This window comes from Heptranchias perlo, chromosome 12 (genome assembly GCF_035084215.1).
Source record: "Heptranchias perlo isolate sHepPer1 chromosome 12, sHepPer1.hap1, whole genome shotgun sequence".
NCBI classification, from domain to species: domain Eukaryota; kingdom Metazoa; phylum Chordata; class Chondrichthyes; order Hexanchiformes; family Hexanchidae; genus Heptranchias; species Heptranchias perlo.
The window spans coordinates 73194423-73208118 of NC_090336.1; the positions used below are offsets into that span (position 1 = coordinate 73194423).

Below are 13696 nucleotides of genomic sequence, written 5' to 3' on the forward strand. Positions count from 1 at the left end.
CTTATTGAATGGCGGAGCAGGCTGGAGGGGCCGAATGCTGCACTCCTGCTCCTGTTTCTTGTGTTCTTACGTCACAGCGCCGAGACAGCCTTGTGAAAGTCGTGAATGGCAGACGACTGTGCATATGGTCGACCACTAATCTTCCTCCGTCCCTTCTCCTGTTTGCCCAGCTCCCTGGATCTGCCCCCATATGGGCTCCACTACCCGTTCAGACGCAGCCAGAGAATCTGTAGCAATAACTTTTCCTCCTGCCCCAAACCATCGCCTCCAGTGCACCCCCCCCCCAACCACCTCCCAAGGGTCTATCCTTGGCCCTCTCCAGAGTTTTGTTGGGTTGAGGCTATCAAGGGATATGGAGCTAAGCCGGGTTGTTGGAATTGAGATTCAGACCAACCATGATCTAATTGAAAGGCGGAACAGGCTCGAGGGGCTGAAGGATCCTATAATCCACCCCCCCACGCATAAAAACTTCCAATTCTGCCCTTTCGATGCAGTCTTCTTCCTCCCTGTCGCCCGACAGCGGGCTGCTCGACTACAGGAGGCACATTAACCAAGGCCAGTAACCCCCTCTGCCCAAACACACCACCTTCCGGCCGCTTAGCGATTTATCTCCCGCTATTACTGCCGGCTCGGACCGCGGTGTTAATCCAGCGGTGATCAGAGCTCGAACCCTCTCGTGTGCGCGAACCCTTCCCACACACCAACCAGTTCTTAAAACAAACAACCCATTCACTCACTCACGGCAAACTATCATTTTAAATGAACATTTATTTAACAAACGTTGCAAGCATCTCTCGGTTTACAAGGGTTTCCAAAAAAAAAAAATCATAGGTCACATTTATCAATATCTATAGTCCCACGTCTCCTAAAATATTTGCTCTTCCCTGTCAACGTAAACCAGGATCTAAACCTGCACCAGTTTTATAGATTCCCTCACAGCGGTCTCTTCACTTTAACAGCACCCGACTGCCGTCAAAAGCTGAGCTGTGTTCGGTATGAAAAGCACTGACAAAAATAGTTTCACAAGTAGATATCACAATCTTTTGTCAAAGTATGAAAAGCAAGGTTTCACAGTTTAAGATAAAATAAATGACTTCTTTTTAGCTTCATCATCATCATCATCATCATCATCTCCCCGTTATCAGATCTACCGGCTGAGGTTGGGCGGCCGACAGGACAGTGAAGAGAAAGTCGCAGCGATTGTGAATTAATCGCTGTCGTCGTCCGATCGAGCAGGGGACGCAGACCCGCGCACTGCGCCTCCGTGATTGGATTCCTCATCCGATTCGGCAGGCGACGCCCGGGCTGAAGCTCCGTCCTCGGAGTCCTGCCGGTCTGAATCGTTAGTGGCTGGTGAGGGGGGGCGAGACTCGTTGTCCGACGAGCTGGGAGACCTGCTCCTCCCCGAGCGGTCAGATTGCCGACGCTCGCTGGCCGATTGCTCGCTGTCGGAGCTGGCGACCGAGTGCCTGCTCCCTGACCTCCGGCCGCTGCCCGCTTCGCTCCCTGACCTCGGGCTGCTGCCCGCCTCGCTCCCCGATCTCCGGCCGCTGCCCGCCTCGCTCCCCGATCTCCGGCCGCTGCCCGCCTCGCTCCCCGATCTCCGGCCGCTGCCCGCCTCGCTCCCCGATCTCCGGCCGCTGCCCGCCTCGCTCCCCGATCTCCGGCCGCTGCCCGCCTCGCTCCCCGATCTCCGGCCGCTGCCCGCCTCGCTCCCCGAACTCCGGCCGCTGCCCGCCTCGCTCCCCGAACTCCGGCCGCTGCCCGCCTCGCTCCCCGACTTGTCACGGTTCCTGTCGTTCTCCGATTCGCTCTCGGACAAGACGCGCTTCCTGCGTTTGTCGGCTGATCCGTCTTCATCCGAGGCGCTGCCCCTCGCGTTTCTGGAAAGAACGAATCAGCGGTCAGCTGTGGTTCTGCTCACAGCCTCCTCCTGAACAGTTACAGCGTTCCAAACACCAGAGATTCAATATCGGGGCTTCAAAAGGGGCTACTGGAATCACAGAATGATATAGCACAGGAGGGCGGCCACTCGAAAGAAAGAGAGTTATCCAATTAGTCCCACTCCCCTCTCTCTCTCTTTCCCCACAGCCCCTGCAAAACGGACAAGTGGAGCGATAGCTCCAAATATGCAGATATCTCCCTTTATTTAAGATTATGAGGAAGGCGGGGGATTGGGTCCGAGGGAGGGACAGAGTCGGGAGTGATTCACTCTGCATCACGCTGTCGCTCGGCTGGAATTGCTTGGTGCTGACGCTGGGCTGCTGAAGTTACTACCCAGTAATAAACATCTCTCACCTCGAATACAGAAATTCACCGAAAACAAGAGTTCAACAATAAGTCTGCAAAATCAGGTCCGAATTTATAAATTGCGCCCTTTCTCCCAGCAATTTTTTTCTTTGACAATTTTCTCCATTCCTTGTTGGCGTACAGTCCCCAAAGGGGCCCCCTCCAGAACCTGGCCCGAGTGGCCATCGAGCATGAGCGCTATTCGACTGGGTGGGCATCACACACTATGTACAACTTACAGCACACAAACAGTCCCAAAATGGTCCATGCCGGTGTTTATGCTCCACACGAGCCTCCTCCCTCCCTACCTCATCTCACCCTTCTGTTCCTCTCTCCCCTCATGTGTTTAATCCAGCTTCCCTTCACGTGCATCGATGCTATTCGCCTCAACCACTCCCTGTGGCAGCGAGCTCCACGTTCTAACCCGAGCCTGCCCTCTCCTCTCCGGCGGGAGTCACTGGTTAGAGGTCGGGAGTAGGGACCATGATCGATTTGCCCCCCTCCGTGACTCAGGGGCTAACAGCAGCCGGAGCCTTCTTGACCTATGCGGCTCGGCTACACACCAGGCAAACTCGTAGAGTCACTGAGGGGAGTCCCGACAGCATCATGTTACGTAAAGTTGGGAGATTACGATGAATCCCTCAATATGTTACTAACAGTCTTCCTTAACGGGAAACCAATTTTCTGTCCCTTTCCGTTGACTGAATTTGATCTGTTTTGACAGAGCAGCTCCCTTGATTGGCACCCCATCCACCACCCTAAACATTCACTCCCTTCACCACCGGCGCACTGTGGCTGCAGTGTGTACCATCCACAGGATGCACTGCAGCAACTCGCCAAGGCTTCTCCGACAGCACCTCCCAAACCCGCGACCTCTACCACCTAGAAGGACAAGGCCAGCAGGCACATGGGAACAACACCACCTGCACGTTCCCCTCCAAGTCACACACCATCCGACTTGGAAATATATCGCCGTTCCTTCATCGTCGCTGGGTCAAAATCCTTCCTAACAGCGCTGTGGGGAGAACCGTCACCACACGGACTGCAGCGGTTCAAGAAGGCGGCTCACCACCACCTTCTCAAGGGGCAATTAGGGATGGGCAATAAATGCCGGCCTCGCCAGCGACGCCCACATCCCACGAATGAATAATAAAAAAACATTAAACGCAACTCATATCTGGCCTGAGCTGATCCATTAAAGGTTTCGCGCTAGTGTTGGGGAGGTCACATACCCTTCTGCTATCTTCAGTGCTCCCTCGTCCGAGGAATCGTCGCTGGATGAAATGATTGCTTTTGACTTGATTTTGCCCTTCATGGACGGTGGGAGCCGTTCGGGTTTGAGCTGCGGAACAAACGGATATTTAATCCCCTGCATCTCAAATACAATCGTTAAACACACAGCGCCGAGTTCAACATACAAAAGGAAGAAATAAACGGAGAATTTAACAGTGTGGATCACAAGTTAGAAACGGCCTTCGTTCAACAAACCCAACAATTTCTACGTGACCGTCACAAACCTTCTCTTTCCTCTTGCGCTCTTTTTTCTCTCCGGCTCTCGGTCGGCGCGGTTTCTTGGGTCTTGAGCCAGTTTCCTCATCGTCACTGACATCGTCCAGCACCTCGCTGGGGTCTGTGGAGAGGGAGAGGAGGTGGGAGAGGGAGAGGGAGAGGGAGAGGAGGTGGGAGAGGGAGAGGAGGTGGGAGAGGGAGAGGAGGTGGGAGAGGGAGAGGGAGAGGGAGAGGAGGTGGGAGAGGGAGAGGGAGGGGGAGAGGGAGAGGAGGTGGGAGAGGGAGAGGAGGTGGGAGAGGGAGAGGGAGAGGGAGAGGGAGAGGAGGTGGGAGAGGGAGAGGGAGAGGGAGAGGAGGTGGGAGAGGGAGAGGAGGTGGGAGAGGGAGAGGGAGAGGGAGAGGGAGGGGGAGAGGGAGAGGAGGTGGGAGAGGGAGAGGGAGAGGAGGTGGGAGAGGGAGAGGGAGAGGGAGAGGGAGAGGAGGTGGGAGAGGGAGAGGAGGTGGGAGAGGAGAGGAGGTGGGAGAGGGAGAGGGAGCGGAGGTGGGAGAGGGAGAGGGAGCGGAGGTGGGAGAGGGAGAGGGAGCGAGGTGGGAGAGGGAGAGGAGGTGGGAGAGGGAGAGGGAGAGGAGGTGGAGAGGGAGAGAGGTGGGAGAGGGAGAGGAGGTGGGAGAGGAGAGGGAGCGAGGTGGGAGAGGGAGAGGGAGCGAGGTGGGAGAGGGAGAGGGAGCGAGGTGGGAGAGGGAGAGGGAGCGAGGTGGGAGAGGGAGAGGGAGCGAGGTGGGAGAGGGAGAGGGAGCGAGGTGGGAGAGGGAGAGGGAGCGAGGTGGGAGAGGGAGAGGGAGCGAGGTGGGAGAGGGAGAGGGAGCGAGGTGGAGAGGGAGAGGGAGCGAGGTGGGCGAGGGAGAGGGAGCGAGGTGGGCGAGGGAGAGGGAGCGAGGTGGGCGAGGGAGAGGGAGCGAGGAGAGGGAGCGAGGTGGGCGAGGGAGAGGGAGCGAGGTGGGAGAGGGAGAGGGAGAGGAGGTGGGGAGAGGGGAGAGGAGGTGGGAGAGGGAGAGGGAGAGGAGGTGGGAGAGGGAGAAGGAGAGGAGGTGGGAGTGGGAGAGGAGTTGGGAGAGGGCGAGGGAGAGGAGGTGGGAGAGGGCGAGGGAGAGGAGGTGGGAGAGGGCGAGGGAGAGGAGGTGGGAGAGGGCGAGGGAGAGGGCGAGGGGAGAGGAGGTGGGAGAGGGCGAGGGAGAGGAGGTGGGAGAGGAGGTGGGAGAGGGCGAGGGAGAGGAGGTGGGAGAGGGCGAGGGAGAGGAGGTGGGAGAGGGAGAGAGGTGGGAGAGGGAGAGGGAGGAGATGGGAGGAGGAGAGGGGAGAGGGAGGAGGTGGGAGAGGGAGAGGGAGAGGGAGGAGGTGGGAGAGGGAGAGGAGAGGAGGTGGGAGAGGGAGAGGGAGAGGGAGGAGGTGGGAGAGGGAGGAGGTGGAGAGGGAGAGGGAGAGGAGGTGGGAGAGGGAGAGAGGTGGGAGAGGGAGAGGGAGAGGGAGGAGGTGGGAGAGGGAGAGGGAGAGGGAGGAGGTGGGAGAGGGAGAGGGAGAGGGAGGAGGTGGGAGAGGGAGAGGGAGGAGAGAGACAAGAAGTTACAAAACACGATCCACCTACAGCCTCTTCAAAATATTAATCTGTGCACAACTGGCAAAGCTGTGGTGCGAGCGGGCCCCGCGGTGTGAGCAGTGTGAGCGGGACCCCGCGGTGTGAGAGGGACCCCGTGGTGTGAGAGGTGTGAGCGGGACCCCGTGGTGTGAGAGGTGTGAGCGGGACCCCGCGGTGTGAGAGGTGTGAGCGGGACCCCGCGGTGTGAGAGGTGTGAGCGGGACCCCGAGGTGTGAGAGGGACCCCCGCGGTGTGAGAGGTGTGAGCGGGACCCCGAGGTGTGAGAGGTGTGAGAGGGGACCCCGTGGTGTGAGAGGGGACCCCGAGGTGTGAGCGGGGACCCCGTGGTGTGAGAGGGACCCGAGGTGTGAGAGGTAGTGAGCGGGACCCCGAGGTGTGAGAGGTGTGAGAGGGGACCCCGTGGTGTGAGCGGGACCCCGTGGGTGTGAGAGGGACCCCGAGGTGTGAGCGGGACCCCGTGGTGTGAGAGGGACCCCGAGGTGTGAGAGGTGTGAGCGGGACCCCGAGGTGTGAGAGGTGTGAGAGGGACCCCGTGGTGTGAGCGGGACCCCGAGGTGTGAGAGGTGTGAGAGGGACCCCGAGGTGTGAGCGGACCCCGTGGTGTGAGAGGGACCCCGCGGTGTGAGAGGTGTGAGCGGGACCCCGAGGTGTGAGCGGGACCCCGTGGTGTGAGAGGGACCCCGAGGTGTGAGAGGTGTGAGCGGGACCCCGAGGTGTGAGAGGTGTGAGAGGGACCCCGTGGTGTGAGCGGGACCCCGAGGTGTGAGAGGTGTGAGAGGGACCCCGAGGTGTGAGCGGGACCCCGAGGTGTGAGCAGTGTGATCGGGGCCCCGCGGTGTGAGAGGGACCCCGCGGTGTGAGAGGGACCCCCGTGGTGCGAGAGGTGTGAGCGGGACCCCCGAGGTGTGAGCGGGACCCCCGCGGTGTGAGAGGTGTGAGAGGGACCCCGCGGTGTGAGAGGTGTGAGCGGGACCCCGAGGTGTGAGCGGGACCCCGCGGTGTGAGAGGTGTGAGAGGGACCCCGCGTGTGAGCGGGGACCCCGTGGTGCGAGAGGTGTGAGCGGGACCCCGAGGTGTGAGAGGGACCCCGCGGTGTGAGCAGTGTGATCGGGGCCCCGCGGTGTGAGAGGTGTGGAGCGGGACCCCGAGGTGTGAGCGGGACCCCGCGGTGTGAGAGGTGTGAGCGGGACCCGAGGTGTGAGCGGGACCCCGCGGGTGTGAGCGGGACCCCGAGGTGTGAGGAGGGGACCCCGCGGTGTGAGCAGTGTGATCGGGGGCCCCGCGGTGTGAGAGGTGTGAGCGGGACCCCGAGGTGTGAGCGGGACCCCCGCGGTGTGAGAGGTGTGAGAGGGACCCCGTGGTGTGAGCGGGACCCCCGCGGTGTGAGCAGTGTGATCGGGGCCCCGCGGTGTGAGAGGTGTGAGAGGGACCCCGCGTGTGAGAGGTGTGAGAGGGACCCCGCGGTGTGAGAGGTGTGAGCGGGGCCCCGTGGTGCGAGAGGGTGTGAGCGGGACCCCGAGGTGTGAGCGGGACCCCGAGGTGTGAGCGGGACCCCGCGGTGTGAGAGGTGTGAGCGGGGCCCCGTGGTGCGAGAGGTGTGAGAGGGACCCCGCGGTGTGAGCGGGACCCCGCGGTGTGAGAGGTGTGAGAGGGACCCGCGGTGTGAGAGGTGTGAGCGGGACCCCGTGGTGTGAGTGGGACCCCGCGGTGTGAGAGGTGTGAGAGGGGCCCCGTGGTGCGAGAGGTGTGAGAGGGACCCCGCGGTGTGAGCGGGACCCCCGCGGTGTGAGAGGTGTGAGCGGGACCCCGAGGTGTGAGAGGTGTGAGTGGGACCCCGTGGTGTAAGAGGGACCCCGCGGTGTGAGAGGTGTGAGAGGGACCCCGCGGTGTGAGCGGGACCCCGCGGTGTGAGAGGTGTGAGCGGGACCCCGAGGTGTGAGCAGTGTGATCGGGGCCCCGCGGCGTGAGAGGTGTGAGAGGGACCCCGCGGTGTGAGAGGTGTGAGCGGGACCCCGAGGTGTGAGCAGTGTGATCGGGGCCCCGCGGCGTGCCCCTACGTACCGTCTCCTTTTCTTCTTCCTTCTCTTCTGATCCTGGTCCTCGTCCCCGCCCTCGGGCTCACTGCCGCTCCCTCGCTGCTTCTTCTTCTTCTTGGGCAGGGGCAGGTCATCATCAGAGTCGTCATTGACAAACTCCTCAAACTCCCCTTTCTTCCCACGCTGTGAGCAGCAAATCAGAGATCCAATCAGGGAAACACAGCGTCAAAAATCCAGTGAGTAAAATACGATAACAGAAACCCACTTAAACAGGAACTTGGGAACAGGAGTAGGCCATTCAGCCCCTCGTGCCTGCTCCGCCATTTGAGAAGATCATGGCTGATCTGTGATCTAACTCCATATACCTGCCTTTGGCCCATATCCCTTAATACCTTTGGTTGACAAAAAGCTATCTATCTCAGATTTAAATTTAGCAATTGAGCTAGTATCAATTGCCGTTTGCGGAAGAGAGTTCCAAACTTCTACCACCCTTTGTGTGTAGAAATGTTTTCTAATCTCGCTCCTGAAAGGTCTGGCTCTAATTTTAAGACTGTGCCCCCTACTCCTAGAATCCCCAACCAGCGGAAATAGTTTCTCTCTCTCCACCCTATCCGTTCCCCTTAATATCTTATAAACTTCGATCAGATCGCCCCTTGACCTTCGAAACTCCGGAGAATACAACCCCAATTTGTGTAATCTCTCCTCGTAACTTAACCCTTGAAGTCCGGGTATCATTCTAGTAAACCTACGCTGCACTCCCTCCAAGGCCAGTATGTCCTTCCGAAGGTGCGGTGCCCAGAACTGCTCACAGTAACTCCAGGTGCGGTCTAACCAGGGTTTTGTATAGCTGAGATAAACAACCAGACGCATCCTGCAAAGTTATTTTCAAAAGGATTTTAGGAGTTTACAGAATGTAATAACAAAAAAAAAAAGACATAAATTTTCTATTTATCTTTAAAATCCCACCGATACTTAATGTTCACCTAATTTCAGAGCAAGTGCAGCAAATATCATGGGGACACTGAAACCTCCAAATCACACACCAGCCTGAAAACGCTAGACAGGCACAGGTTAGTCAGCATGTATGGAGAGAAGGGCGGGTTTATGCGTTGGATATGATCTCTCTCCAGTTCCGTGCTGTGTGCTTTCAGCATTTTCTGGTCTTCGTTCCACACTTTTACCTCCCCCTTGCTCCAGAAAAAAAAAAGACGACTGAGGGGGTGATCTGATCGAGGTCTTTAAGTTAATGATCGGGTTTAATAAGGTGGACAGAGAGAAGATGTTTCCACTTGTTGGGGGGGGGAGTCTAAAACTTGAGGTCATAAATATAAAATAGTCGCTAATAAATCCAACAGGGAATTCAGGAGAAATTTCTTTACCCAGAGAGTGGTGAGAATGTGGAACTCGCTCCCACAGGGAGTAGTTGAGGTGAATAGTGCAGACGCATTTGAGGGGAAGCTAGATAAACACATGAGGGAGAAAGGAATAGAAGGATATGCTGATAGGGTGAGATGAAGTAGGGAGGGAGGAGGCTCGTGTGGAGCATAAACACCGGGATAGACCCGTTGGGCCGAATGGCCTGTTTCTGTGCTGTACGTTCTATGTAATTATGTAGGTAGCAGGAAGCCAAAATCGTGACTAATTGGTGGTGGTTTTAAAGCTTTGATAATGTGTTCAGAGTTGAAAAGATGCGATTTAAAAACAGAATCTATTGCATTTTGCGATAATTTACCATTAACTTGTAACCAAACCTGCCCGGTGAACACTCCGGACCCCATCACTACAAATAAACAGGAAAGGAGAAAGGAAGTGCGGAGGGGATTTACTGGAATGGCACCAGGGATGAGGGACTTCAGTCATGTGGAGAGACTGGAGAAGCTGGGGTTGTTCTCCTTAGAGCAGAGAAGGTTAAGGGGAGATTTAATAGAGGTGTTCAAAACCATGAGGGGTTTTGATAGGGTGAATAAAGAGAAACCGTTTCTACTGGCAGGAGGGTCGGTGACCAGAGGACACAGATTTAAAAGTAACCGGCAAAAGAATCACGGGGGAGATGTGTTTTTTACGCAGCGAGTTGTTATGATCTGGAACGCGCTGCCTGAAAGGGCGGTGGAAGCAGATTCAGTAGTAACTTTCAAAAGGGAATTGGGTAAATAATTGAAAAGGGAAAAATTGTAGGGCTGCGGGGAAAGAGCAGGGGGGAGTGGGACTAAATGAACAGCTGCTTCAAAGAGCCGGCACAGGCACGATGGGCTGAATGGCCTCGTCCTGTGCCGTCGCACTCTACTTGCATTTACACAGCACCTTTCACGACCGTTGGAAATCCCAGAGTGCTTCACAACCGATGGAGTAGGTGTCACTTGCAAGGTTATCGCCCATTCCCTAAGTTGCCCTGAGATACAACTGTGCGAGACGCCTGGACACTTCGGAGGGCAATCGAGGGTCGGCCACGTGACGTGGGGACTGGAGTCGCATATGGGCCCAGGCCGGGCAAGGACGGCAGGTTTCCTTCCCTAAAGGGCATTAGTGAACCAGTCGGGCTTTTTGCTTTTACTGACAGCCAGCTTTTTATTTCCAATTCTCTCAAAATGCCAGGGTGGGGTTTGAACTCACGTTCTCTGGATTTATTAGTCCAGGCCGCTGGATTATTGGTCCGCTACACCCCCCCCGAACCCGATTCGAACTATTTGCTCGTGTGTGGAGGGTAAAGGCCCAGGCGGGCGGGGTTGGGCCGAACGGCCTGTTTCCGGGTTTAAACCTCTGCGCGTTTGTGCGGTTCTACGAACGCGTGCGGCAGAAGGTTCCGGGTTACCTTTCCACCCCCCTTCTTCTTCTCCTTCGAGGTCTCCATCTCTTCGTTGAACACCAGCAAGCTCCGGGTCTTCTCCAAAAACTGACTGCGCTGCTCCAGTAACTTCCGCTGCTCGATCAGCTCCTTCTGTTTCTTATCCTCCTGATGAGAGAGAGAGAGAGAGAGAGAGAGAGAGACGCAAAATCCCGTCAGCTGGTAATAAGTCGGTGGGGTGCGTGTCAAAAACAACAGGAGAGATTTCTGGGGTAACAACCACCCTCATATGTCTATCCAGCTCCCTCTCGAAGGCAGGGAGTCAGCTCCCCCCGCACCAGCCGGCAACACATTCCGGAGACTCGCTGCTCCCTGGGAAAAGAGGAAACGCCCAACATCCAGTCTATTCCCACTCTTCCATAGTTTAAACTCGTGTCCCCCCTGGTCCTCCCCAATCTGTTACACTGGAATCATCTCTCAACAGGGACGCTATCCAGCCCTATAATTATTTTATACGCCCCCTGTCTAAGGTGATCAGCAAAGCAGCCACAGCCAACATGGGGAAACACTGTTTCTTAACGCAGCGAGTTATGATGATCTGGAACGCGCTGCCTGAAAGGGCGGTGGAAGCAGATTCTATAGTAACTTTCAAAAGGGAATTGGATAAATACTTGAAGGGAAAAAAGTTACAGGGCGACGGGGAAAGAGCAGGGGCGGGGAGTGGGACTAATTGGATAGCTCTTTCAAAGAGCCGGCACAGGCACGATGGGCTGAATGGCCTCTTTCTGTGCTGTACCTCTGACGATATTATCAGGCCACCTCCAAGTTTAAGCAGCTGTAAAGTAAATCGACCTTGAGCCCGTCTGAGTAACTGAAGTCCGTTAAGTGAGGAATCAAACCCTGACTAACTCTTTGGACTTTGTGGGTCTGGAGCTTTAGGAAAAAGCTGTCCTTGGCACTCTCGTCTCCTCGGTGATAAAAAAAAACCCAAATCAGAACACAGCGATCCGGTAGTATCGGCAACTCGGGATATCTGGGAATGAATAGTGACAGGGATTGAAACCGTACAGGCACCCCACCATCCCGCCGAGATTCCATGGGATGGGCCCAAAGGCGGGACTTTCTGGCCGTGCAAGAACAACAAAGCGGGGCCACTGACCTGCTCTTTCATCACCTGCATCCTCAGCATCTCCTTTTGCTGCTCCTGCCTGCTGCGCAGCTCACGGTCCTCTTCGTCCTGCTTGCGAGCCCGGGCCACGTGATACTGGGCCTGGCTCATCAGATCGGAGCACTGCCTGAAACACACAGGTACAGATTCCCCCCGAGGAGGGGCCGATGAGCCAGTGCGGAACGCTGAAGCCCTGGTCCGTGCACGCGTCACCTCCAGACTCGACTAAATTCCAACGCTCTCCTGGCCGGCCTCCCATCTCCCACCCTCCGTAAACCTGAGCCCATCCAAAACCCTGCTGCCCCCCGTATCCTAACTCGCGCCAAGTCCCGTTCACCCATCACCCCCCCTGTGAAGCTCGCTGGCCCACATCAGCTCCCGGTCCGGGAACGCCTCGATTTTAAAATTTTCATTCTTGTTTTCAAATCCCTCCCTATCTCTGTAACCTCCTCCAGCCCCGACAACCCTCCGAGATCTCTGCGCTCCTCCAATTCTGGCCTCTTGCGCATCCCCGATTTTAATCGCTCCACCGTTGGCGGCCGCGCCTGCAGCTGCCTGGGCCCTAAAGCTCTGGAATTCTCTCCCTAAACCTCTCCCCCTCCTTTAAGACCATCATTAAAACCTACCTCTTTGACCAAGCTTTTGGTCACCTGTCCTAATATCTCCTTATGTGACTCGGTAACAATTTTTGTCTGATAATCGCTCCTGTGAAGCACCTTGGGACGTTTTACTACGTTAAAGGTGCTATATAAATGCAAGTTGTTGCTGTGATGTTCCTTTAGGGAAGGAAACCTGCCGTCCTTACCCGGTCTGGGCCTATATGTGACTCCAGTCCCCCACACCAACGTGGTTGATTCTTAACTGCCCCCTGAAGTGGTCTCGCGAGACATTCAACCTTCTCACGGGGCGACTAGGGGAAGGGTTTTTTAAAATTCGTTCATGGGATGTGGGCGTCGCTGGCGAGGCCGGCATTTATTGCCCATCCCTAATTGCCCTTGAGAAGGTGGTGGTGAGCCGCCTTCTTGAACCGCTGCAGTCCGTGTGGTGACGGTTCTCCCACAGTGCTGTTAGGAAGGGAGTTCCAGGATTTTGACCCAGCGACAATGAAGGAACGGCCGATATATTTCCAAGTCGGGATGGTGTGTGACTTGGAGGGGAACGTGCAGGTGGTGTTGTTCCCATGTCCCTGCTGCCCTTGTCCTTCTAGGTGGTAGAGGTCGCGGGTTTGGGAGGTGCTGTCGAAGAAGCCTTGGCGAGTTGCTGCAGTGCATCCTGTGGATGGTACACACTGCAGCCACAGTGCGCCGGTGGTGAAGGGAGTGAATGTTTAGGGTGGTGGATGGGGTGCCAATCAAGCGGGCTGCTTTGTCCTGGATGGTGTCGAGCTTCTTGAGTGTTGTTGGAGCTGCACTCATCCAGGCAAGTGGAGAGTATTCCATCACACTCCTGACTTGTGCCTTGTAGATGGTGGAAAGGCTTTGGGGAGTCAGGAGGTGAGTCACTCGCCGCAGAATAAATGCCGGCCTTGCCAGCGACGCCCACATCCCCAGAATGAATGAAAATAATTGGTGTTGACAGACACATACCTGGCCTCTGCAGCAGCCTGAGCCAGATCAAATCTCATCTTATCTCCGGCGTTACTGAGATACTTGAAATACCTGAAAGACAAAAGACGCACGGGTACAACGCATCATAGAAGTTTACAACATGGAAACAGGCCCTTCGGCCCAACATGTCCATGTCGCCCAGTTTATACCACTAAGCTAGTCCCAATTGCCTGCACTTGGCCCATATCCCTCTATACCCATCTTACCCATGTAACTGTCCAAATGCTTTTTAAAAGACAAAATTGTACCCGCCTCCACTACTGCCTCTGGCAGCTCGTTCCAGACACTCACCACCCTTTGAGTGAAAAAATTGCCCCTCTGGACCCTTTTGTATCTCTCCCCTCTCACCTTAAATCTATGCCCCCTCGTTATAGACTCCCCTACCTTTGGGAAAAGATTTTGACTATCTACCTTATCTATGCCCCTCATTATTTTATAGACTTCTATAAGATCACCCCTTAACCTCCTACTCTCCAGGGAAAAAAGTCTCAGTCTATCCAACCTCTCCCTATAAGTCAAACCATCAAGTCCCGGTAGCATCCTAGTAAATCTTTTCTGCGCTCTTTCTAGTTTAATAATATCCTTTCTATAATAGGGTGACCAGAACTGTACACAGTATTCCAAGTGTGGCCTTACTAATGTCTTGTACA

The 13696-nt window shown here is 56.1% G+C and overlaps 1 protein-coding gene across 1 annotated transcript in view; it reads right to left on the reverse strand.

Moving 5' to 3' along the window:
* Positions 1-750: 750 nt before the first annotated feature.
* ctr9 (CTR9 homolog, Paf1/RNA polymerase II complex component) overlaps positions 751-13696 on the reverse strand; it is a 72770-nt gene continuing 59824 nt past the window's right edge. The window contains 8 exon segments of the mRNA XM_067993602.1: positions 751-1883; positions 3522-3631; positions 3807-3902; positions 3904-3919; positions 7515-7672; positions 10299-10439; positions 11431-11566; positions 13026-13097. Coding sequence (XP_067849703.1) covers positions 1208-1883; positions 3522-3631; positions 3807-3902; positions 3904-3919; positions 7515-7672; positions 10299-10439; positions 11431-11566; positions 13026-13097 — 1405 coding nt within the window. The 3' untranslated portion in view covers positions 751-1207.